The sequence below is a fragment of the Tachypleus tridentatus genome, chromosome 3, assembly GCF_004210375.1.
Source record: "Tachypleus tridentatus isolate NWPU-2018 chromosome 3, ASM421037v1, whole genome shotgun sequence".
Taxonomy (NCBI): Eukaryota; Metazoa; Arthropoda; class Merostomata; order Xiphosura; family Limulidae; genus Tachypleus; species Tachypleus tridentatus.
Window position 1 is genome coordinate 5,964,100 of NC_134827.1, and position 24,156 is coordinate 5,988,255.

Sequence of the window (24,156 nt, forward strand, 5' to 3'; positions counted from 1 at the left end):
GCGAAGTGGACAAATTTTAGAAATTACTAAAGGCTTAGAAGGTTCAGAATAATCAGTACAAACTTTTGTTAATGTCTTAATGAGAATAAAATAATCAATTTTGTTTCTGTACATTATTTTCATACTACTATTTCAATTTCTAATACATTCTTCATTGTAGGGATGAAATTATAGGTAGCTCACTAAGGCTGATTGCAAGGTTAGGTTAATTTGTAGGGACAAGCAGGTTGCCTGGTTAGATATGGGGGACCAATTCAATGGGAAAAGAGACTTTTGGAATGCATGATTTACATTCAAATAGGATAGAATTGGCTTGTTTACAAAGGCTACTACCTCAACTATAAGGATTAAAAATTAATAATAATAGGTTAAACAATCACCAAGTTTACAACAAGAAAATAAAAGATATTATACTAAACAATTACACAATACTTACTGAAGACTACCACTAAATACCTTTTCAAGGACCCATTCATAACTTGTTATAAATATGGCAAAAACCTAAAAGAAATCCTAGTGCACATTAACCATAAACAAACACAAAATTAATCTCCAGGAACTCGCATGTAAACAAAACAGGTGTGTCACCAGTTAACATGTAAATGCCACTACACATATATAAGGAAAATATAACACCATCATTACCCAAGCAAATCATAATATTTATAGCCTTCAAATCTCTTTGGTTACAGAGCTATCAAATAGAAAATCAGACCCCTCCTGTCACACCTACCTGTTATATTTTCTCTTTTAGGATTTAATAGTTCTCTCTTACATTTAATTATATAATACCTATAATCAATTTAACTAATCCTATACAGACATAGGGTAGAGAAAGTAACAGATAAAATATGAAGTTTTACTGAAAAAAAAACGTTTGAAGTGTATTAAGGTAGGTTTAAAGATTACACAAAGGAGATTTTTGAGAAAAGGAAAAGTATTTTTAATCTTAATATGCATGTTAATTTGCATACAAACTACTCAAAACATTCAGTAGAGTCAAGAACAAATCGTTTAGTTTATTAAAAATATGATTTTTTTGTATAGGAGACTTAACATTAACTAAAAGACTGCCAAATTTTGTAAAGATATACATACTACATTGAAAGTAAAAAAATATTGAATCTATAAAGAATAAATGAGTGCAAGGCAGTCACGTGGTTGGTCAAATTGACCAAGCCTGTATTGAAAGAGTTAAAAATTGCAGAACCAGAATACACCCTACATGCAAACATTTCTCCATCACAAACGATACTGTTCAAGACTTTTATTATTGAACTTATTATTTATATAGCATACATTAATAAAAGAGAATGACTGAAAAGGAGATTAATCTACAATTTGAGTACCCTATAAATATCTGGTTTAAATGCTTTTCTTTCCTGTAGATATCTATTTTCCTATTGTTGTTTATATTTTATTTGAAATTTTATCTTTCCATGATTTGTAATTTTTATGTAAGATATAACTTTGTCCCAAAATGTAAAGCTTATTAAATTAACAATAAAATTAATGAAAAATTCTATAAAGAAACAAAAAAATCATCTGTGAATGAGGTCATAATAACAGGGTTTTTTAGTTTCATGCATATAGATTTGGAAATAATAGAGCTAAATCATGAGGGATACAGGTTTTAAGAAAGTTTTCAGGACAGGTTTATTCACTTACTAGTCAGAAAACCTACCAAGAACAACATTATTTATATGTACTGTTAACTTCTAACATAGAAATGGTTGATAAAGTGATAGTTGGGAAACATCTGGATGTGACTGATCATTTCTCAGTGAGGTTTGATCTTTTTCTACATATGGAAATAAAGATCAAAATATTCATTTAAATTTCAAAAGAACAGCAAATTTTAAAGAGATGAACAAGAATTATTGTTGGGAATTAGGCAACTAAATTAATCAGAGATACTAATCAAATGCAGAACACTTAAAATATTAAAGTTATACAGGCCCTTTATAGAAAAAAACTGGTAGATGTAGCAAAAAGCTAGATTGGGTTACAAAAGGTAAAACAATAAAATTTAAACATTATAAATCTAAAGTTTAAGCTGAATGTTATGATCAGAGAATTACAGAGGTAGGTAGGTATTTCATGTTTATTGGCACAAAGTTACTGGGTTATCTGTGCCAAAGATATAGTACACTATAATGGTATATGGAAATGAAGGCAAAAATATGTAAAAGTAAGACCTGCCAGGAAAACTGAAGCATTAAGTTCAAACTTGCTGTCAGTCACCTGAAGTTGGCCTTTCCAGTCCTGGGTTCAGGTCAAAATAAATTAAAATGTGTAAAATAAATCATGCTAAACAGTGTATAGTCCAATAAAAACCTTTAATTAAGTTAAAAAGACCAATGGCTTTGAAAAATGTAAAAAAATGACTGAGGCGGCCAGTATCACCTGCGACATTGGCAATGTCAAGGGCAAACCTACCTTAAAAATATGTTTAAAATGGCATCATCGTTCTGGGTTGTAATGATGGCATGATAATAAAATATGTATGATTATGACCTGAGTGCTACACATTGGTGTATCAGTACCATATAAAAGGAAGTGGCGAGTTAAAGTGTGATCAATGCATAGCCTAGCCACAACAACTTCCTTCCTTCGATCTTTACAGAAGCAAGATGGCCAAAGAGCTAAAGGAGGCTTGATTTGAAAAAGCTTATTATTTCGTTGCTCACTACAAGTTGACTGCCAACTGGTGCATAGTCGAGTTTTGATAACTAGACCATAGTCCATGTGTGGAACAGGGATGGTGGTGATAGAGCCAGAGCAGATGGATTTTAACGCTCTGTCAGCTAGCTCATTCCCACAAATACCAACATGAACTGGTATCCAAAAAAAACTGGACAGAGATAGATGACAGAGAGAGATGGGTAGTTTGTGGGAATGATGTCAGGGCCAATAGACAGCTGAATGAATCAATGTAGATTATACAATTTGTATATTGCATAGTTTCAATATGATTCAGGGCAAGAGAAATGGCATACAATTCGGCAGTGAACACGGAAACTAGAGAGGATTCTGTGTGCTACAACCAAACTGTAACAAACCATGGCAGAACCCTACAGAGTCACCTGATTTTGAATCATCCGTACATATGGGAATGGATGGATAGTTTGAAAGATGTTCAGCAAATAAAGAGCGATATTTCCAATTACCAGCCTTCCTCAGATGACTCAAAGTCACACTTGGGGAAAGTAATTAGCCATGGTGGAAGAGGAAGAACTGTTGATACTGCTTTGCTATTCAAAGATATATCCAATTTTTCTGATTGTGCCTGAATACAAAGGCTAAAAGGAACAATTGCAGATCTTCTATTATAGAAAAGTGGCTCACTGAGGGTGGAAAACACAACCCCAAGTAGGATAATGTGGTAATGAGTGAAGCTTGGAAGCATACACAAGAGACAGTTGTAAACAGTGAATATACAGAGGGAGTTCATAGGACTCCACATACAAACTATGGACTGAAGAAGTATGAAAGGCCCCAGTGCAAAGCCAAAGCCCCTGATGGTGGATAGGATCCAGCATTTTCAGTGCTGAGGTTCTGGCAGAACCATAAACCATAGACCCATAGTCAAGTTTAGATCAGATAAGGACACGATAATTTTAAGCATGGAGCAATAGGTGGAAGAGAGGACACGAAGGATGTTCAGTGCTCTTATACATTTGGCACGAAGTTGCTTGATATGGGAAATAAAGTTTAATTTACAGTCAAATATAAGACCTAAGAACTTTACGTCAGGGATGACAGGAAGTACAGCATCATCAATACAAAGCTCAGGATCTGGATGAATACCCCTATTGGTAGCAAAAATGTACACAGTTTTAGAGAGAAAGTTGAAAACCATTTGCTATGGTCCACTTAAGTATATGATTGATTGCAGTTTGTAGCTGTTGCTCAATAAACCTCATCTTTGATGACTGACATGAAATGTGAAAGTCATCAATGAAAAGACCATTTGCAACTGTAGGGGGTAGCTGTTTACTGATGCATTAATATTTATAAGAAAAAGTGTGACACTCAAAAAACAGCCCTGAGGGACTTCAAGTTCCTGTGGGAAAAAAACAGGAAAGTGTTGAGCCCACACGAACCTGGATGAATGGTTCATTAAAAAATGCTTAATAAAAGTGGCAAATTGCCACACAATCCGAATGAGTGAAGGTCTCACAAGATGCCATATCTCCATGTCGTATCATAAACTTTCTCTAAATAAAAAAAATAGAAACAAGATGTTGCTTCAAAAAGGCTTCTCTAACTGATGTTTCAAGGCAAATTAAGTGGTCTATTGTGGAGTGTTGTCTTTGGAACCCACACTGAGTGAGTGAGAGAAGGTTGTTTGATTCAAGGAACCAAACAAGACAAGCATTAATCATCATCTCTAAGGTCTTACTGAGACAATTCATCAAAGCAATGGGACGGTAATTCGAAGGAATCTTTGGATTCTTCCCAGCTTTAAGAATAGAGAGTACAATAGCTTGGTGCTAAGCATCAGGAAAGATATTCTCCTGCCATATCCAGTTAAAAACCAGAAAAACAGTAAGAGAGGCAAGAGAAAAGTGGCATAACATTTCATAACATATATCATCAGGTCCAACTGATGTATTGCCAGACTGGTGAAGCACAAGTTTGAATTCAACTAGTGTAAGAGGGCAATTGTAGTCATGGAAATGATCAGTCAAAAAGGAAAGGGGCAGATGCTCAATTCGTGTTTTAATAGCTAAGGAAGTGGATGCGTTTGAAGAGCTAGATACACGAGAGAAACATTCACCAAAAGCATTGGCAATGCTCTGAGCATCAGCAACTTCATGGCCATTGAATATTAAGATAGAGAGGGGGGTAGAAGTATACTGTCCACTCACCTTCCAGATCTTGTCCCATATGACTTTTGAACTGGTGGTTGGAAAAATGCTGGAGGTAAATTTAATCCAAGATTCCTTCTGGATTTGACGTCTAACTCATCGAGCCTGTGCATGGGCTTGCTGAAATGTAATGCAGTTTGTAAGCATAGGATATCTACAAAATTTATCCTAAACAAGTTTCTGAGCTTTTGTGTTATAGAACAAGCAGAATTCCACCAAGGGTGGGGATGCTGTGGGAAAGATGTTGAGGTTTTAGGGATGCACTGAGCAGCTGCTTGAACAATACAGTCAGATACTGTTGCTACACAGTCATCTATCAATGAGTTACACAAGATAGCAGGATCAAGTTGTGAGAGAGCAGTAAAAGAGGGCCAGTTGGCTTGGTCCAACTTCCATTGAGGCACACAGGTCAGGTGGCACTGACCATGGCCAATCTCTCTTAATATGATAGGAAAATGGTCACTACCCCGTAGATTGATGTCAACCCCCCAAAGAAAGCAAGTGAAAAGCAAAGGGGGAGCAGATAAAAAGATCTATAGCAGTAAATGACTGACTGGGTGCATGAAAATGTGTGTAAGAGTCAGTATTGAAGAAAGATAGGTTGTGATTAAGATCATATGCTCTATAGCACAACCCCTCACATCAATACTAGAACCACCCCAGAGGGGATTATGCCATTAAGATCCCCCAAATTAAAATGGGGTTTGGCAGTTGCTCAATGAGGGCATCAAGGTCTAAGGGATGATAATTTTTTCCAGGGGTAAGGTACAAAGAGCAAACAGTGATGATACGACCCAAGGAGATACAGATGGCTACAGCCTCAAAGGGTGTATTCAATGACAAGGACCAGATGGGCACATTTTGATCAACCAGCAGTGCTATTCCCCCACATCCTTGTCCTACACATGACCTGTCATTTCTGTATAAGGCATATTGTTGAATTTTGACTGTATTACTAGATTTTAAAAATGTTTCCTGTAGAGAAAGACATTTGGGATGATAAAAGTTAATCACATCCTTGATGTCATTCACATTTGATTGAAAACCTCAACAGTTCCATTGCATTAGCATGGCCATTTAGCTTTATTTTGGAGGAGAATATGGCATGGAAACCTTCTGCTTGTGACTGCACTTTTTTTTCTTTACTGGATGTGGGTTGGTCACTCTTGTGATCCTGCTCTGGATTGAGTAGGCAAGTCAGAGTTTGTAAACATACATTTCAGTGATTGAGGACATGAACTAATGGGTTAATTTTTGGGGTGTCAAGAGAGGAAGACCCCATGGAAACACCTGGACTTGAACAAGGTGGAATTGGGCAATGACTGGAAGATGTGGTATGGACAAAGATAGATGTAGATACTGATTCATTAACTTTGTTGATTTTGGAGGGTACTAGATTAAGATGCACTGTTAAGAATTCTGTAGGAGGCACAGAAAGGTCTGTCTGGACTCCTACTGTAGTAGTGGAATGGATTACAGCAACATAAGTCCAAGATGGAATTGAGAATAGTAATTTCCAAGCCTCTGGATAAGTAATATTATGAACTGTCTTGAGACATTGTACTTCTTTCTTTTTCACCCATTTAAGGCAAGAAGTAAAATGGGAAGGATGTGGACCATTACAGTTAACACAATGAGGTTCTAGTTGGCATTCAAAAACATCACGGCTGTAACACCTTGGATGGTGAAACCTGTGAGGATCTTTGACTCTGAAATGGTTTTTAAATCCCTTTTAACTATAACTCCTCTGGAAGAATTCAAAGCTGAATGAGGAGTAACCTCAATGGGTATAACCCCAGTAGCCTTCGACTTCAAGAGAAGTTTGGAATGTTGTGATGAAGCTGTTTCCACTAAAATATCCCCAGACCGTAAATTTTTTACCTATTTAGGTGAGCCAGCAAGCCCTTCTAAACCCTTCTGAATAAAAAATGGAGACATCTGCTCTAAGGGTTTTTCAGTTAAAGAATGTATAATTAAAAATCACAGAACAGATTCAAGTTGTGAGTTTGACCATACAAAGTCATCTATGCACGGTTGTTTGCCAGTAGTCGGATTTTTCTCTATGCTGTCATGCTTGTTTATTTTTTATTTGAGGAGTATCTATAATGAAAAAAGAATATTTTGGTGCCCAATGACCCCATCCACCATGGAGCCCTACAAGGGGACGCACTACAGTGGCATACAAGGTCACTGCAGCGACGCCAGGGTTTTGTAAGCACTATACCCGAACACCAGTATCAGAAAATGTCCACTACACCTATTGAGGACGTACTATGCTGGCACTCAGTTGACCCTGGTCCAAATAAATTCGCCGACTGATCTTGGTGGGCCACCCCAAGACTGCCCATCTACAGGAATTCAAGGTCAAAGTGGTGTGTTGGAGTTCAACCCCTCAACCACCAGGATCCTCTCCTCCACTTCACTGGTCACCACGCACAGCAAACACGCAGGTAGATGTTTATATCCCAGAGGAGGTAAATTGAAAGTACAGAACCTTCTCTGAGGGTCACTCAGTTGACCCTGGTCCAAATAAATTTGCCGACTGATCTTGGGGGGCCACCCCAAGACTGCCCATCTACAGGAATTCAAGGTCAAAGTGGTGTGTTGGAGTTCAACCCCTCAACCACCAGGATCCTCTCCTCCATTTCACGGGTCACCACGCACAGCAAACACGCAGGTAGATGTTTATATCCCAGAGGAGGTAAATTGAAAGTACAGAACCTTCTCTGTACTTATTATTTGTTGAATAATCAGCACAGTTTCACTAGAGCACAATTTTGCCTTACTAATCTTTTTTACATTCTTCAAAGAGTTTACTCTGTATGTAGATGAAGGTACAGGTGTGCATTTGGTGTGTCAGGATTTTCTGTAAGTACTTAATATGATCGCTTACAAGATACCACATAAAAAAGGTTTGTTAAACAATTATCTCTATAGGCGTGAGAAATAAATTGACTCATTAGACAGCAAAATGGCCGAGTGCAAGCAAGCAGAATATGATTAGAAATGGATTTCGGTCAAAATGGATTAACCTCACAAGTGTGGCACCTTAGGATTTGGTGTTTGGACCTATCTAATTTGGACCTTTGTTCTTTTTGATAGTGTGAACACTTTGGGTATTGCTACTGCTTTACAAAAGGATCTCAGCTGTATGGTAAGATTCGCAAATAAATGGCTGATGGCTTTGAATTATAATAAGTAAAGGTGATGCATGCGAGATATCACAATTAGAATTATGAGTATAGTTTTGATGTGAAAATGTGTTATGGAAAAAAAAATCTTGATGTTACAACTGATCAGTCCCTTTAAGCTATCTAAGCAATGTGTTGTTTCTAATTAAGCTATCTAAGCAATGTGCTGTTTCTAATTAAGCTATCTAAGCAATGTGCTGTTTCTAATGGCAGAGCAAATATGAATTTGGGTTGTATCTACAAATATATTGAATACAAGTCTACAGAAATTACGATTCATTAGATACATCATAGGTAAGGCCACACTTCCAATATTAATTCAGTCTTGGGTGCCGTACCTCAGAAAGGATATTGAATTGTTGGAAAGGGTTCAGAGGAGGGTTTCTAGGATATCTGGAAAGGAATGTTTATAGAATTTTTTGATCAACATCAAACAAAACTGTCAAAACTAAATTATCATAGAAAACAAGTATTAACATTGTAACATCTCAAATTTTTTATGTCATTAATATTTAATCAAAAATCAATTTAAAATATGTAGAAAGCTACATTTAAGAGTAAAAATACAAAAGTTCAATGATTTAGAGCTAACAAAATATAAAATATGTTTAATGTATTTATGCACTTTAGACAACACTAAAATTGTGCGCCTCAAATGAAGTTATTAAATGCATTTAAAACTCAGTACTTGGGTCTATCTGCAGTATTCAAGATCTGGACCACACATCTATTTCTAAAAAGATGGGCTTCAAGTCTTTGCTGACTATTTCCAGGCAAGTGGTTTCTTCATAAGATTAAAAGGTGCTCAAAACAACACTGGAAAGAGTATTACAAGGTTTTATTTAAAAGCTTTGGAAACTGTGGAGATCTATTAGTACAGTTTGTTGCCAAAGCCTGACAAGTACCTTTTAATAGCTCATTTGAAGGACATCATTTTTCCTATTTTTATGCATTCTCTGAATGCTAAACATTCTTTTCTGACTTATTTATGTTATATTTAAGTGGCACATTTTTGCAAAATGGTGTGTAATATATCCAGGCTGAACTAAATTAACTTTAGAGCAATGATCTACATAACAGGAGATTTGAAAAGATACTGTAATAAGTATCTTTTCTCTACAAAATATTTTATTATTTCATATGAACTATACAAGTTGCCAGCAAATTTAAGAATTGTTTTTCTAAGAACTATTATTTAAACACATGAATACTTTGAATAAAAATTGGGACACTTTTGTGGTATTTTCAGTCAGAAACTGAATTTGCAACAATGGTAGCAATTCTGAACCTGATACCTAATTTTTGTGTTTGCAAAACAATGATACTTGGAAAAGTTGGTTTAAATGGATACAACTATTACTATTCAACAAACAAAAAAAAACAACAGAAAATACATACTTGTGCACACAAAAAGAAAGCTGCTTTTACTAGGTGCAATTAGTGTCAGAACTTTCACTTCCTTAAGACTGATTTATGTACAATTTTTTAAGTACAATCTAACAGAACCAGGCCAAGAAAGCATGCTTAAATTAAACAGCTAAGACACAGTTTCTTGTTCAGTCAACAGTAACACTTTGTGAACTTTCTTCTGAGGTGGCACTAGTTAACTGTTCCATTTAGACAATATCAATTTTGCTCATGGAGGATATCAGTATGTTAATTCTTTTAAACCCAAAGAATGTTATTGCAGTATCTTTTCAGGTAAAATAAGCCTTACCTACTACAGTGAACAAAGAAAAAACAGGATTAGAAAAAGACATTCTTAAATTTCTCGACCATGTGTTTATATTAAAATTACATGCAATATAAATAAAAATTTTAAAAGTTATAATTTTTATATAGAGAAAACATATTCCTGATAAATAGCTATTCTCACTCAGTGCTGCCCTCTGTATGCAAAAACAAAGCAGTTTCCATACTATAAGACCTAAGCTCCCACATATGCCACAACTGAAGGAGAATATTTATGTATGTGACTTTTATAAGGAGTTCAGTATCATGTCTGACTGTTAAGAGAATTTTTAAGTTAAAGAGAGATATCAGATATCCTGTTTCTGTATTGTGCTGATAGATAGAAGAGTTGGGAGGGTTTGTAACTTTTCTTTCAATTTTTATAAATATGCCCATGTGTTCACAAATTTAAAATTTCTCAACTGCTCATTATTCACATATTGTCCACTGATACATGTGTGGAGACTATATGGTCTCCTACATTGGTGAAACAAAATGTCACCTTCTCAGCACAGTACAGAAACAGGATATCTGATTTTTCTAACTTCAAAATTCCCTAAACAGCCAAGCATGACACTTAACTTCTTATAAAAGAAACATACATAAAAATTCTTCTTCCATCCTTTAATAATATGTAGTCTTCATGAGATTTAAATGTATTTTAACTATTTCAACTGTGCCACATTGTTTTCTACATTTATATTTGTTTATTCAAAATGTAAACAAATATATATTTCTGTTGTAATTACAAATATTGTTTGTTTGTTTCTCTATATTACCGAGAATGGAATCATGAGAATTCTCAAACAATAAATGCTTCCTATTATCACATTTATGTTTTATCTTAAGGTTTAGTGGTTTTTGCAGTCAAAAAGAAGTCCAGTTGTGATTAAATCTTTGTAATGTTGTTTATTGCATGTTTGTAACTTCAGTTATGCTGCAATAAGCTGTCTGTAGCACATGGAAAGCATAAAAAAACAAAGTTATGTGTTTCTTCTGATTACCCCAGAGTGCAGGTTAGTACAGTTTAAAAATAGCTTCTACAAATTTTTTTTACAAAACTAACATCCTAGACTTGTTTGACAATAGAGGTTGTACCATACACTAAACCTCAAAGAAACACACTTAATTTGCTCACAAGATCCAAGACAATCATAAAAATAAGATCATCTTGTACATTAACAAATACAGTAAATACTTGTAGTGAGACAAAACAGAACAAAAGTATTATAACAAAAAAGATATAACTTAAATCTTTAATTAATTAAAATATGATCAGTTAATTTACTGTTTCACTCATTTAACTTTCACCTTGCTTTTCAGTTTTGTTCATTAATAATACTTGATTAATTGCAATCTTTAAATTACTTGTAGTTATATTATTAGATTTTACTAAAATCTGCTGATAATATAAAGTTTATATTCTAAAACACACAAAAAACCTTCAATAGTTGTAACGTTCATTATTTTGTGTTTGTTTAAGAGCAAACCCACATTTGGCTAGTTGCTGTTTCAACCAAGGAGAATCAAACTCTATACTTTAGCACTAAGTTTTAAGTCTGTAAACTTACCACTATTCCACCATGGAGATGGTTATTATGAAGCAGCTCATTCTAATTTATGCAAACACTACTAAGCATAATATCTCCATGAGACTAAGTGGAATACCAGCTTACCTGTACAGAATATGGAAGTGGTATATCCACACAATGTTTTTCTGTAGTAGTTGTATTTTCTAATGACATCTCTTGACCCAAAATAACAAAACCATTTTCTGTCTGCACCTCATCTCCTTCCTTGTCAATGGATAAAGAAGTATTGGCACATGGTGGTTTTGTGCGGCCAAATATATTCACAAACATTTCTAGCATTATAAATTATCTGCAAAAAACAAAAAATATAATAAGTTATTTCTCCTTATAAAATAAAAATTGCAACAAAAGAGAGAATAAATCAATGATATAAATGTACAAAAGCATAAAATCTGAATACTATGCAAACAATTAGTTAGTAATCTAAGTATTTTAAATGACACCAAATTATAATAAATATAATAAGCCAATGATGAACCCAATGTGTTTTTAATTATGAAAAGTAAATGAAAAAACTGAACTATATTTCTTTTCCATCTTCATTTCTAAAATTTGGAAATAATGGGTAAGGGTTGTTTTAATATTTCATCAAGTTAACCTGGTATTATCAGTGTTGCCAGTCAGTCATCTTCCCTCTCTTTAGAAATGTGATGATATTGATATTGGCAGATAGCTTCAGTAGCTTTCCATAACAAAGATTAAATGACCTTTACCCCCAAAAAAATTGTTGTATAAAATAAACTTATAAAGCAAAAAATGATAAAGCACAGATAGCACATTATGTAGCTTTGTGCTTAACAATAAACATATTATTTTGATTACTTAGATAGTTAGAATAATCAAAACTCCTAACTTTGAGCATTTTGATATTTTATGACATTAAATTTTGATTAACTAGTTGTTGAAATAATAAAAAAAATTAATAAACATAAACACCAACTTGTATTGATTTAATCATAATTTCAATTCAGTGATTACACTATGTAACAAAATTTCTACTTTTCCTTGTTCCTGGGCAGAAAGTGTTATTTCCAATTGCTTATGCTTAAAGTAAATAGAAAAGACCTATTTTTCTCTTCAAACTTTACTTTTGTGATCTGGGCAATGAAATTTTCAAATCTACCCATTTTCCAGAACATTCCAGGTTGATTCAGTGCTGAGTAGCTGAGAGAGTTTTCTTGAACTTAATGAATTTTCAAGAAATTTCTAGGATGTTGTAGAACTTGAGAATTTTCAAGAACCTTTTAGAATTTTCTAGAACTTTCCACAATATATATATATACAGGGACTCTTCACTTCTCTTTAGTTCTAGCTGCCTAAGTGAACACTTGGACCTACACCCTTGTGCAAATTAATTGAAACAAATGGTCATTTTACAATATTTTCAGCATGGCAGCCAGCAAAGGCTCGCTGGACCTGCTGATTTCCTTTAATAGTCATTTTTTCACACAGACGGCATCATTAGCTGTGTTTTGCAGTACGGTCAATCTATTTTTGGGATATACGACGAAATTTTGAGGAATATTACGTTATTCGAAATTGCGTTAGAAAGGCAAGGAGACCAGTCAAAAAACAACTTCTTACCAACTCAATGAAGAAAAAACGGTATCAATGGGGTCTGGAATACAAGAACTGGATGTAAGAACAATGAAGGAAGGCGTTATTCAGTGACAAGACTAATTTCTTCGCACAGGGTCAAAGAAGTCTGCATGTTTGCAGATCTCCAGGTAAGAAACTTTGAGAATCTCACATCAATCAGTTCATAAAACATCCCTTGAAGAAGATGTTTCAGGGCTTTTAAAGCTACTATGGTGTCAAAAGCTTACATATCGTAGAAGGTATGATGCAAGGACCACAGTACATCGGCGTTTTGCAGAGAAGAGTCGATCCTATATTGAAAAAGAGATTTCCAGATGGATTTGGCATTTTTTAGCAAGGTCTGGCTCCATGCCACATATCGAAACTTGTGAAGAATTTTATGACTACAACGTCAATAAAGGTGCTGGACTGGCCTGGAAACTCTCCAGACTTAAATTCTATTGAAAATCTTTGGGCAATTTGTAAAGAAAGACTTTGGGTAAAAGACTGTACTACGAAAGATAAGCTCATTGAGGCCATAATTGAGGTGTGGTACCGCGATCCAAAAATTAGTAAAGATTGCAGTCAACTCATGGACTCAATGCCAAAGCGGATTAATGATCTTCTGAAACATAAAGGCGGTCATATCATGTATTATTTTGAGTAATTTTTGGATTCTCAGAAATAAAACGCAAAAAATTGAAAAAAATCATAATTTTCCATCTTGTTTCAATTAATTTGCACAAGGGTGTATATGATTTTATCAGAGATGGCATCAAGAAGCTGCAAGCATTCTCCAGATGCATTCTGCTATATATGTAGCCAATTTATCAAGACAAGAGCAAAAAGTACTGTGACAGCATCTGCTAAAATTTGTGAACCTACAAGGCATATTTTGGCATGCCTGACAGGAATCAAGATAAACCATGGGCACCTCATTTTATCTGCGAGCATTGCAAAAAATACTATAGAAGGTAAGATGGACAATATTTGCTTGCTTGAATAGTAAAGTGTTATATTATACAAGTTTTAGACCTTTTAAATTAATTTTTTTTTAATTTCTCATAGTACAGAAAAAATATCAATATATTTTGCATGAACCTCTCACACATTACTTGTGGATGCAAGAAATTTATTCTTCATAATAACAATTTTATTTTGCTCTTTTGCAGGAGGGTATAGAGGGGAAAAGAGAGCGATGAAGTTCACTATTCCAAGAATTTGGCATGAACCTACTGACCACTCAAGCAATTGCCACTTCTGCAGGGTGGACCCTTCCAAACATCCAGCTGGCAAGAATGCATCTGCTATTATGTATCTGGACCTTCCATCATCCCCCGCCCCAGTGCCACACTGCCCTGAGCTCTCTGTACCTACTTTGCCAAAGAGAAAGCAGCCATCCTCAGAAGAGAGCCACAAATCAGAAGAGGAGGTAGACACTGAAGATCCAGATTACAATTTCAGAGGTGCAGCTGGTGAGAGAAACCCATACTACCCCAATCAAAAAGACCTCAATGACTTGATCAGAGATCTTGGTCTAACAAAATTGAATGCTGAGACTATATTTGGGGGCTGATACATGAAAGTGATTTACATTACAGTGACAAATCTCAAAAAACTACTCACTTCTAAACATTTTTGTTTGTTTTTGTATAACTTTAGTATAAATACGTGTAAATCTTGATTTATATGTTATTTTATTCAGACTTTATGCAAATAAAAATTGAAAATTTGCCTGTTTTTACATAGAAAATAGGTTAATTTCTAAATTCCATTATCCAGGTCACAAAAGCATAGTTTGAAGGAAATAATGGCCATTTTCTGTACTTTTACAACATAAGCAATTAAGAAATAACACATACTATCCAAAAACAAAATTTGTGTTACATCTTTACATGACACTGATATAATTATTATTCATACATTATCAGTTAACAAAACAGGAATTAATATCTCAGGTATATTTCAAACAGAAACTTAGATATTAAAGCAAGAATTCCAAATCTCAAAAGCCCAGGTATAAACTTATCCTTTGGATGGAGTATTTCTTTGTTATAACTTCAAACAGGTTACTTTCTTGCATAATGGTATGTTGTTTCAAACTTATTGTCAAACTTCTGTTTGATAAATACAGCACATAGATGTAAACAGTTATACATAGATTCAGTGGTTATTTTGGATAGCTGCTACAGTTTGTTATGAGTGTCATTAATGGACCAAATGGTTTACTATCACACTGCAAAGATGTCCTTCTCTGAAGTGAATTATACAATTTAATTTGGCAAATACAATAAAAACATAGAGGAAAGCTATTTTCTAAAGCAGGAAAAAAAATGGTGACTCACAAATCAGAGAGAGAAAAGTCTATACAAATATATTTTTATAATAAATTAGTCTAATTAGAGAAGAAATGGAGTAACACAGTTGTGTACATATATTTAATTTCAGTTTATAGTTTACAGCATACAGACAACAAATGTATGGGTTAAAATTAGGGGTTTCAAGGATTAGAAAATTATTACTGGCAACCATCATGGGCCATAAAAAGCTGCTTATACTATATACTACTTTCAAAAGGGGTGTTTATAGTTTCTCTGAAAATTATAGGCTAATCAGTTACATTTAAAGACTAACTGCTCATTAATGATTACCTTTTTAAGAACATTACTTATTTGTTCGATTTAAAGGTTGTGTAATTAACCTTCTTAAATTGAGAAAAGTTTTTATTTGAGCACACAGAAATTTATCTAAAAATAAAATTGGTAGGGATTGGGTAAATATCAGTTAGATTGAAGGATAGTTGGAAGAGAGAAAGTAAAAAAAATGTTATTAATGTAGTCCAGTTAAATTAGACTACAACTAATGGAGTACCTAAAGGTCAGTGCTAATGTCTAAGGTCTTTACTTACATTAATAGTACTGATAGGGGCATAATTAATAAAACAAGGATATTCTGTTGATGATACTAAGCCCCTGCATATTTCTCGCTATATTACAGATACTGCAGTACTTCTTAATAACTTGGACCAGTTGATAAATTGGATAAATATTTAACAAATGGTCTTTAACCACAAGAACATACATTCAAGTTATCATGGTTTAGATCATACATTTACTATAGATGAGGATCCACCCAGATGCATGACTAAAAACAATATTGGTTGATTTCGTGTTTCATGGCACAAAGCAGCTAGACTATCTGTGCCAAACATCTGGTAAAAAGTTAAAATTAAATTTAGTAAAATTCATAAAAGGAAATTAAGGTAAAACAAAAAGCTTGAAAAAACAAGTAGCATAAAACCAATGTTTACATCTAGTCCACGACGTTAAGAGAAAAACTAAAGTAATACAAGATGTAAAGGATTTTCTGTAGCATAACTAAGTATCATAACTCAGAAGGAAGACGAACAGATAAGTACAAAAAACACCACAATTCACCTGAAGTTGTCCTATCCAGTCCTGGTTCAGAGTTATTTGATGTTATGGCCATTTTGAAAAAGTAAAGTAATAAAAGTTTTAAAACACTTCTAGCAAAATTTTAATAACTCACCAGGATTACTAATGGGTAGTTCAAACAGCAGGATTTGAACCACAACAAACCATGGCAGAGCCCACAGAGTCACCTGATTTGAACCATCTGTATAAATAGGAATGAAAATATTGTTTTAATGATGTTCAGTAAATAAAAAATGGTACTTCCAATCAGGAGTATCTGCTTTTCTCAGATGACTAAAAGAAAGGTTGCATTTGGGGACTAACAAGCTGGATACGAAGGCCAAAAGGAGCAATGTTCTAAAAAAGTATGCCCCCCCAGGAAGAAAAACACAATCCCTAGTGGGATGCTTTGATAAGGAACAAAGTTTCGAAGCATATAGTAAAGACAGGTGCAAATGGCAGAGGTGCAAAGAATGTTCATGAGACTCTATATATAACCTCTGAACAAAGGAAGTGCAGAAAGCCCCCCAGTGCAGAGCTGAAGTCTTTGATGATGAATAGGGTCTAACATCTTTAAGGCCATTGGTCTGGCAAAGCCATACACCAGTTATCCATAGTCGAGTTTCAATCAAATATGAGAACGATATATCTTTAGCATAGAACGTCGGTCCGCACCCCAATTGGTGGATGAGAGGACATGGAGGATGTTCAGTGCTCTTGTACATTTGACCCATAGCTGCTTGATGTGTGGTATAAAGGTAAGCTAATGGTCAAAGATAAGCCCAAAGAACTTTATCTGAAGGACCACAGGCAGCACAACTTCACCGATACGGAGTTCAGGATCAGGACGAATACCCTGTTAGCAGCAAAAGTGTATGCAAATAGTTTTAGAGAAAGAGAAGTTAAAGCTGTTTGCTGTGGTCCACTTCAGTAAACAATTGAGGGCAGTCTGTAGTAGCCATTCAATATACCACATGTTCAACAACTGACATGAGATGTAAAAGTCTTCAACATAGAGCCCATTTGCAACAGTAATTAATTAATTTTTATACTGAAAAGTGTGACACTCAAACCGCAGCCCTGAGGGACTCCAAGTACCTGTAGAAAAGAATGGAAAAGTGTTGAACCCACACAAACTTGGAATCTCCTGTCCATTAAAAAATTTTAATAAAAGTGGGCAAATGGCCATGTAACCCATATATATATATGGAGGTCTTGTAAAATGCCATACCTCCACATTGTATCATGAGCTTTTTCAATGTCAAAAAATATTGATACAAGATGTTGTCTTTTGAGAAAGGCTTCTCTGACTAACGTCTAATCAGGTGGTCCATGGTAGAGCGCTGTCATCAGAACCCACACTGGGTGGGCAAGAGGAGGTTGTTTGATTCAAGAAACCAAACAAGACAAGCATTAACCATCCTCTTTAAGGTCTTACAGAGACAGCTCGTCAAAGCAATTGGACGGTAGTTTGAAGGAACCTTGGGATCCTTCCCAGGCTTAGAGAAAGGCATCAGGAAAAACATTCTCCTACTAGATCCAGTTAAAAACAATCAGAAGAATAGCAAGAGAAGCAGAAAATAGATGGTGCAGCATGTCATAGTGTATATCATCAGGTCCAACAGATGTACTGCCTGACCAATAAAGGGCCAGTTTGAGTTCCACCAGTGTAAAGGGACAATTATAGTCATTGAGACAATCAGCTCGAAAGGAAAGAGGTGATTGTTCTGCTCGAGTCTTGATGGCTAAGAAGGTGGAAGAAGAAGCAGAAGTGCTAGCTACCCAGCAAAAGCTTTTACCTTGAGTATTGGCGATGCTCCAGGTATCAGCTACTTCCTAGCCATCAGGGAGCAAGATCGAGAGGGGGGACAGAATTATATTGCCCACCGACCTTTTCGAATTTTAACCCATGACTTTGGAACTGCTAGTAGAAAATATGCTGGTTGTGAACTTAATCCAAGATTCCTTCTGGCTTTGACATCTTACCCACCAAGCATGTGCATGGACCCGCTGGAAAGCGAAGCAGTTTGAGAGTGTGGAATATCTATGGAAAGTATCCCAGGCCAGTTTTTGAGCCTTCCATGCTATGTGGCAGGCAGGATTCCACCATGGATGAGGATATAGTGGAAAACGTGTTGAGGTTTCAGGAATACATTGAGCAGCTGCTTGTATAATACAGTCAGTTACTTCTGCCACACAGTCGTCTATTGATGGCTTACATATGATGGCAGGATAAAATTATGCAAGAGCAGTGAAACAGGGTCAGTGTGCCTGATCAAGCTTCCACTGGTGCACACTGGTCAGGTGGCATCAACCACGGCCAGTCTCTCTCAAGATTATAGGAAAATGATCATTGCCTCGTGGATTACTGTCAACCCTCCATGAAAAATGGGAGAATAATGAAGGGGAGCAAATTGACAGATCAATAGCAGTAAAGAACTGGCTAGGTGCATGGAAATAAGTAGAAAAACCAGTATTGAAAAGAAAAAGGTTGTGATCAGAGAGCATACGCTCTACTGAGTGCCCCCTCCTATCAAAATCAGCACTTCCTCAGAATGAATGATGTCCATCAAAGTCCCCCAGGATAGAAAAGGGAGACAGCAACTGTTCAGTGAGAGCATCAAGGTCTCCAGGAAACAGATAAAGAGAACAAATAGTAATGGTACGACCCAAGGAAACACTGATGGCTACGGCTTCCAAGGGTATGTCGAGTGGCAAAGGGTTTCGTGAGCACTATACCCAAGCTCCAGCATCAGATACAATGTCCACAACAGCTGTTGAGAATATCCAACACTGGTACTCGGTTGACCCTAGCCCAAGTGGGGTCACCCCAAGGCCACCTGTCTATAGGAATTCAAGGCCAAAGTGGTGTGTTAGAGTTGGACCCCTCAACCACCAGGATCCTCTCCACCCCTACACGGGTTGCCACACATGGCAAACACGAGAGTGAATGTTTAGATCCCAGAGGAGGTAAACTGAAAGAACAGAACCTTCCCTGAGAGGTCCCCTCAATTATGAAAGTGGTAAATGAAAATTCACATGAAAGAATATTGTGCAAAATGCTGAACCTACAGGTGGGTTGTGCAAACATTCTCAAGGTTGAAAATGCTCCCTCTTAAGAAAGTTTCTCTTCATTAATGTTAAGTCAAATCAGATAGTCCATGGAAGACTTCAACCTGTAAAAACTACACTGCATGTTGAGAGAAAATTAGTTAATTCCAGGATCACACACACACAAAAAAAAAGATAAACATTAACCATTCTCTCTCAGACTTCATACAGACAACTAGACTCAGTAATAATTAGAAGAAATCTTAGGACCCTTTCTAGGATTAGAAAAAAAAAATAACGTGGCCAAAAATAACATTTCTGGTACATATCTTGGTGTCAAAAAGACACGATGTTTAACAGGAGACAATGTTAGAGTGGTGACAAAATAACTCTTCAAAGTGTTAGCAATTTTTGCAAATCCACCATTTCATGGCCAAAAACACTCAACCTGCTGATGACAGTACAGAAACATCAGGTTTTCATTGACACTTTACCAAAATACTTGCATCAGACAATATCAAAAACATTCACTAACACTTGGTTCACCTCTGCAACAAACGGCCTTGAGAGAACCATCGTAGTACTGTTTACAAAAAATCAAGACCAAAGTATTACAATACAGTAATCTAGGTACCACTCAACTGTCAAGATCCTCTCCTTCCTTGCATAGGTTATCAAACTTGACAAACACAAGAATAAATGTTCATCTCAGACACTAAAGAAGGTAAGTTGCATAAATCAAACCTATTCAAAAGAATCATATTCACATGTGCAGGGATCCACATCAAGGGATTGTGGATGGAATATTTTAACCAATTATTTAAGACTGGTAGGAGAAATACTAGCATTCAGGTTAGCAGCTAGGACAGTTACAATCATAAATCCTTATGAAAATATATTAAATAACTGAGTATTAAACAATATAGAATGGACAAGTAACATTCCACAAAAAATAAACCTTTGGGATTTTTCAATGTCAAATTGGTTCATATTATGCAGATAAGCCTCAACAGTATTCAAAAATAGGATGATTCTATCTTAAATTGCAAAAACAATAAGATATTTGTAATGACAAACAGTCGTTTAAAATTACAAAGAGAAAATAATAAAAGATTGGTTCAAAACTGTCTTTGGGATATATAAAACAAAGATATGTATCAATAAAACAACTTAAATACTTCCTCCTTTGTGAACAAAGAATTTCTTTAAATACATTAAAGGGAAAGAAAATGTTAGGTGGGAGTCAGACCCCTGAGATATAAAGGCTTATATGTTATTATAAAATGGCTGTGTTATTAGATTTTGCTTATTTTTTCAGTTTTTACTGATGAAGATTTAAGCAGTATTCCACATCTTGAACAGTTGATAGACTGAAATGTAAGCAAACAAGATGACAGCATTAATGCTGAACTGGTTAAGAAAAAAATGAAGTTTAACAAACAATAATGTTCTTGGGCCAAATAGTATCTCCCTTATGGTTTTGAAAGAAGTTAAAGATTGGATATGTGAGCACTTACTATTTTGGTGAGTTATGAGTAGATGAAAAATGTTTTGCAAAATCATTTAACAAAGCTTAGAATTTTATCAGATAGTCAACATAGTTTTACTAAGGGAATATCTTGCCTAACAAATCTTTTGACATTCTTTGAAAAGGTTACTGTTTGTGTAGTAGAGGGTAAGGGTGTATATTTGGTGTATCTGGATTTTCAGAAAACACTATGTATCGATATTACATAAAGTAATATGAAAGGCTTGCAAAAAATTATCTCTGTCGATGCACTAGCTAATTCAGCAAATTGGACAGAAGAGTGGCTGGATGGAAGAAAGCAGATGATTTTTACAAATGGAGTTCAGTGAAACTGGATTAATGTCACAAGTAGAATACACCTCAGGGATCAGTCTTAGGACGTTTACTCTTTTCAAATTATATAAAGGACATAGATGAATAAATGGTCAATAAAATATGTAAATTTGCATATGAGATTAAGAATGAGTTGAATACAAGTCTAAGAGGTTATAATTTCTTTGTATAGGCCACTGATTAGGCCACACATGTAATACTATGTTCAATCTTTAGGAAAGACAATGAACTGTTAGAAAAAATTCAGAAAAGTGTTACTAGAATGGTGCCTGAGATGCAGGGATTGTCATGCAAGGAGAGGTTGAAATCCCTCAAATTGTTTCCTTTGGATAAAAGCTAGGGGATGGATCTCACTTAAGTGTTTAAAACTATAAAGGGAATTGACAGTATTGATGCATCATCCTTTTTCCATAATTAAAAGTGAGAACAGTAGGTAGATAGGGGACAATTTTGTTTCTTTTGGCAAGATACAAATCCTCTTCAGTTAAGGAAGCTTTATTTTTCTAACAAAGTGGTTAGTTTTTGGATGTTGTGAAAGCAGTAAATGTAAGAGAGTTTAAAAAGTAATCACCAACTTACAAAAAAAATCCTTATTTTTAATCCTTAGATTTTAAAATCCTTATTATTTCAACTCTTTAAACAAACTTACAGTATATTCAAACAATTATTGGTATTACTCACCCCATCACAATCAGCAATTTTATGCAAATTATAGAGAATAAAATTTAAATTTGCATGTAAACACTCAAAATATTATACTTGCTTTAGATTATATATATTAACATAGCCTATGCACTGCATTTGGCCCTTTTACTTCAAGACTTTCTTGTAAACCCAATCCTCCCTTCTCTGTTTTCGTTTTCACAAAGTTTCAATCACCAATACCCCTTTGACTATATAAATAACTTATACAGTTATAGTAATACTGTATTATTTCTTTATCTTTTAAGGCTTAAAGTCAAAGAGGATATTGGTGACTGAAACTAATTCGGTAATAGTAATACTGCAAGCTAGAACAATAATATATTAGAGTGAAACAGTTACACTATCCACTAAATAAAAACGGGCTTACAAACTAAGTTATCAGTTCGCAATAAGAAATGTGATATTTATAAGATGTTGTTTTACTTGCTAAATTGCAGCATCTTTTTATACCTAATGTCAATTCTAGTCAAACCTCTAAACACAGATGATAATCGTTACCTCACACACATTTAATCACTACTACTGTACTAAGTCCATGAATAACAAAGTTTTAAGATTCACCACGCGAGGTCGCGATGTGATTTTTCGCCACGTGTTTCAAACTAATCTAAAAATTATGTTATTTGCACAATATAGTACTTTTCTGACGGCAATTTATATTATTTTTGATATAGAACATTTCTAAATTGCAGTCATCCGACAACTGATGTATACCCTTTGCTGAATTTAGTTCTGATTAATAATCTTTCTTTATGTGTGCGTAAGAGTGGCGTTAATAACGTTTAATAATCTATAGAATACCTTAAAAGTAATAATCATTGACTCAACATTTAAGCTTCTATTGATACTCGTTAATTAAAATATGCTATGTTTGCGGACTTATAACGCTAGAAACCAGGTGTCATAATGATCAATTTGTTTACAGATCTTTATCAAGTGAATATATTTGTTGGTTTGTTTGTTTTTTGAATTTCGCACAAAGCTACTCGAGAGCTATCTGTGCTAGCCGCCCCTAATTTAGCAGTGTAAGACTAGAGGTAAGCTAGCCATCACCACCCACCGCCAACTCTTGGGCTGCTCTTTTCCAACGAATAGTGGGATTGACCGTCACGTAATAATGCCCTCACGGCTGAAAGGGCGAGCATGTTTGGCGCGACGGGGATGCGAACCCACTATCCTCAGATTACGAGTCGCACACCTTAACACGCTTGGCCATGCCGGGCATTGAATATATCGATAGGTGAAATGACCTTAACTGTCACAGTTTGTCTTTTCTTATATTCTTATGTATAATAATAATAACAGTATTCAATATTTTAAGACTTACTGTACGTCTATTGAAGAATATTAATTTAAGTGTTCCTTAGTATGCTGAGATATAACATTTAATTTGTTTTCTTTACTGTGCTATTATTATTGTTTTACAACTTATTCTGTGTAAAAGGCTCATGACTAATGGTTTGTTTGTTTGTTTTAAAATTAAATAGTCGTTTAAGTTTGATATGGTATGATTATCAGGATGTTCTACTTGCAGTCTGTGGGTCAAAGGATCAAAACTTACTTGCCCTTTCAGCCGTGAGGGCATTGTAATTTGACAACAAACTCCTCTGCTCGTTAGTAAAATGAACATTTCTTGTATTGGTTGTGGATGGTGTTGACTGACTGCCTTATCTCTTATCTATCACGCCAAAATTAGGAAAAGCTAGCATAACTAAGCTACAAGTAGTTGTGCACAAAATATATATTGCATGAATGATGAACAACATTTTGGGACAATACAGTTTTAGTGAATAATGCCCAAATAAGTAGGTGAACGTGTCCAGATGTCAAAATCAATATATCGTGGTTACTTTTAGACAATTCATAACAAGGCCATGCAAAATATTAGAGGCACTTTGAAACAACTTGTTTGTAGTTAAGTATAAAGTAAACTATGGGTATCGTAACCAGGCTTTAAACGTAACAAGAGCTTTCATAATTACGGCTGTACCACACTGTGGGCACTTTGAAAGAGAATAAGGAAATTAATTTTCCATACATAGATTTTCCTAATTACTGATACCAGGAATATCTCTGATAGTTGATATAAATACGTTAAAGCGGTGCGCGGCTGCTTATGCAATAAAAATACATATAATT

General features: G+C 35.0%; 1 protein-coding gene across 8 annotated transcripts in view; it reads right to left on the minus strand.

The window, feature by feature from the left end:
• The window catches only part of LOC143246264 (uncharacterized), a 35,829-nt gene extending 13,223 nt beyond the window's left edge, over nucleotides 1-22,606 (minus strand). For 2 of the 8 annotated variants that reach the window (XM_076492701.1, XM_076492706.1), the window contains exons 1-2: nucleotides 22,468-22,606; nucleotides 11,473-11,677 (exon numbers count right to left, since the gene is read on the minus strand). Coding sequence is in view for 3 of the 8 variants with exons in the window: in XM_076492706.1 (XP_076348821.1) it covers nucleotides 11,473-11,667 (195 nt within the window). In the remaining 5 variants the exon portion in view is untranslated. Of the gene's footprint in view, nucleotides 1-8,753; nucleotides 8,882-11,472; nucleotides 11,678-22,384 lie in introns of all 8 variants that reach the window. The other 6 variants (XM_076492703.1, XM_076492709.1, XM_076492705.1 and 3 more) reach the window with 5 other exon arrangements.
• Nucleotides 22,607-24,156: the final 1,550 nt, after the last annotated feature.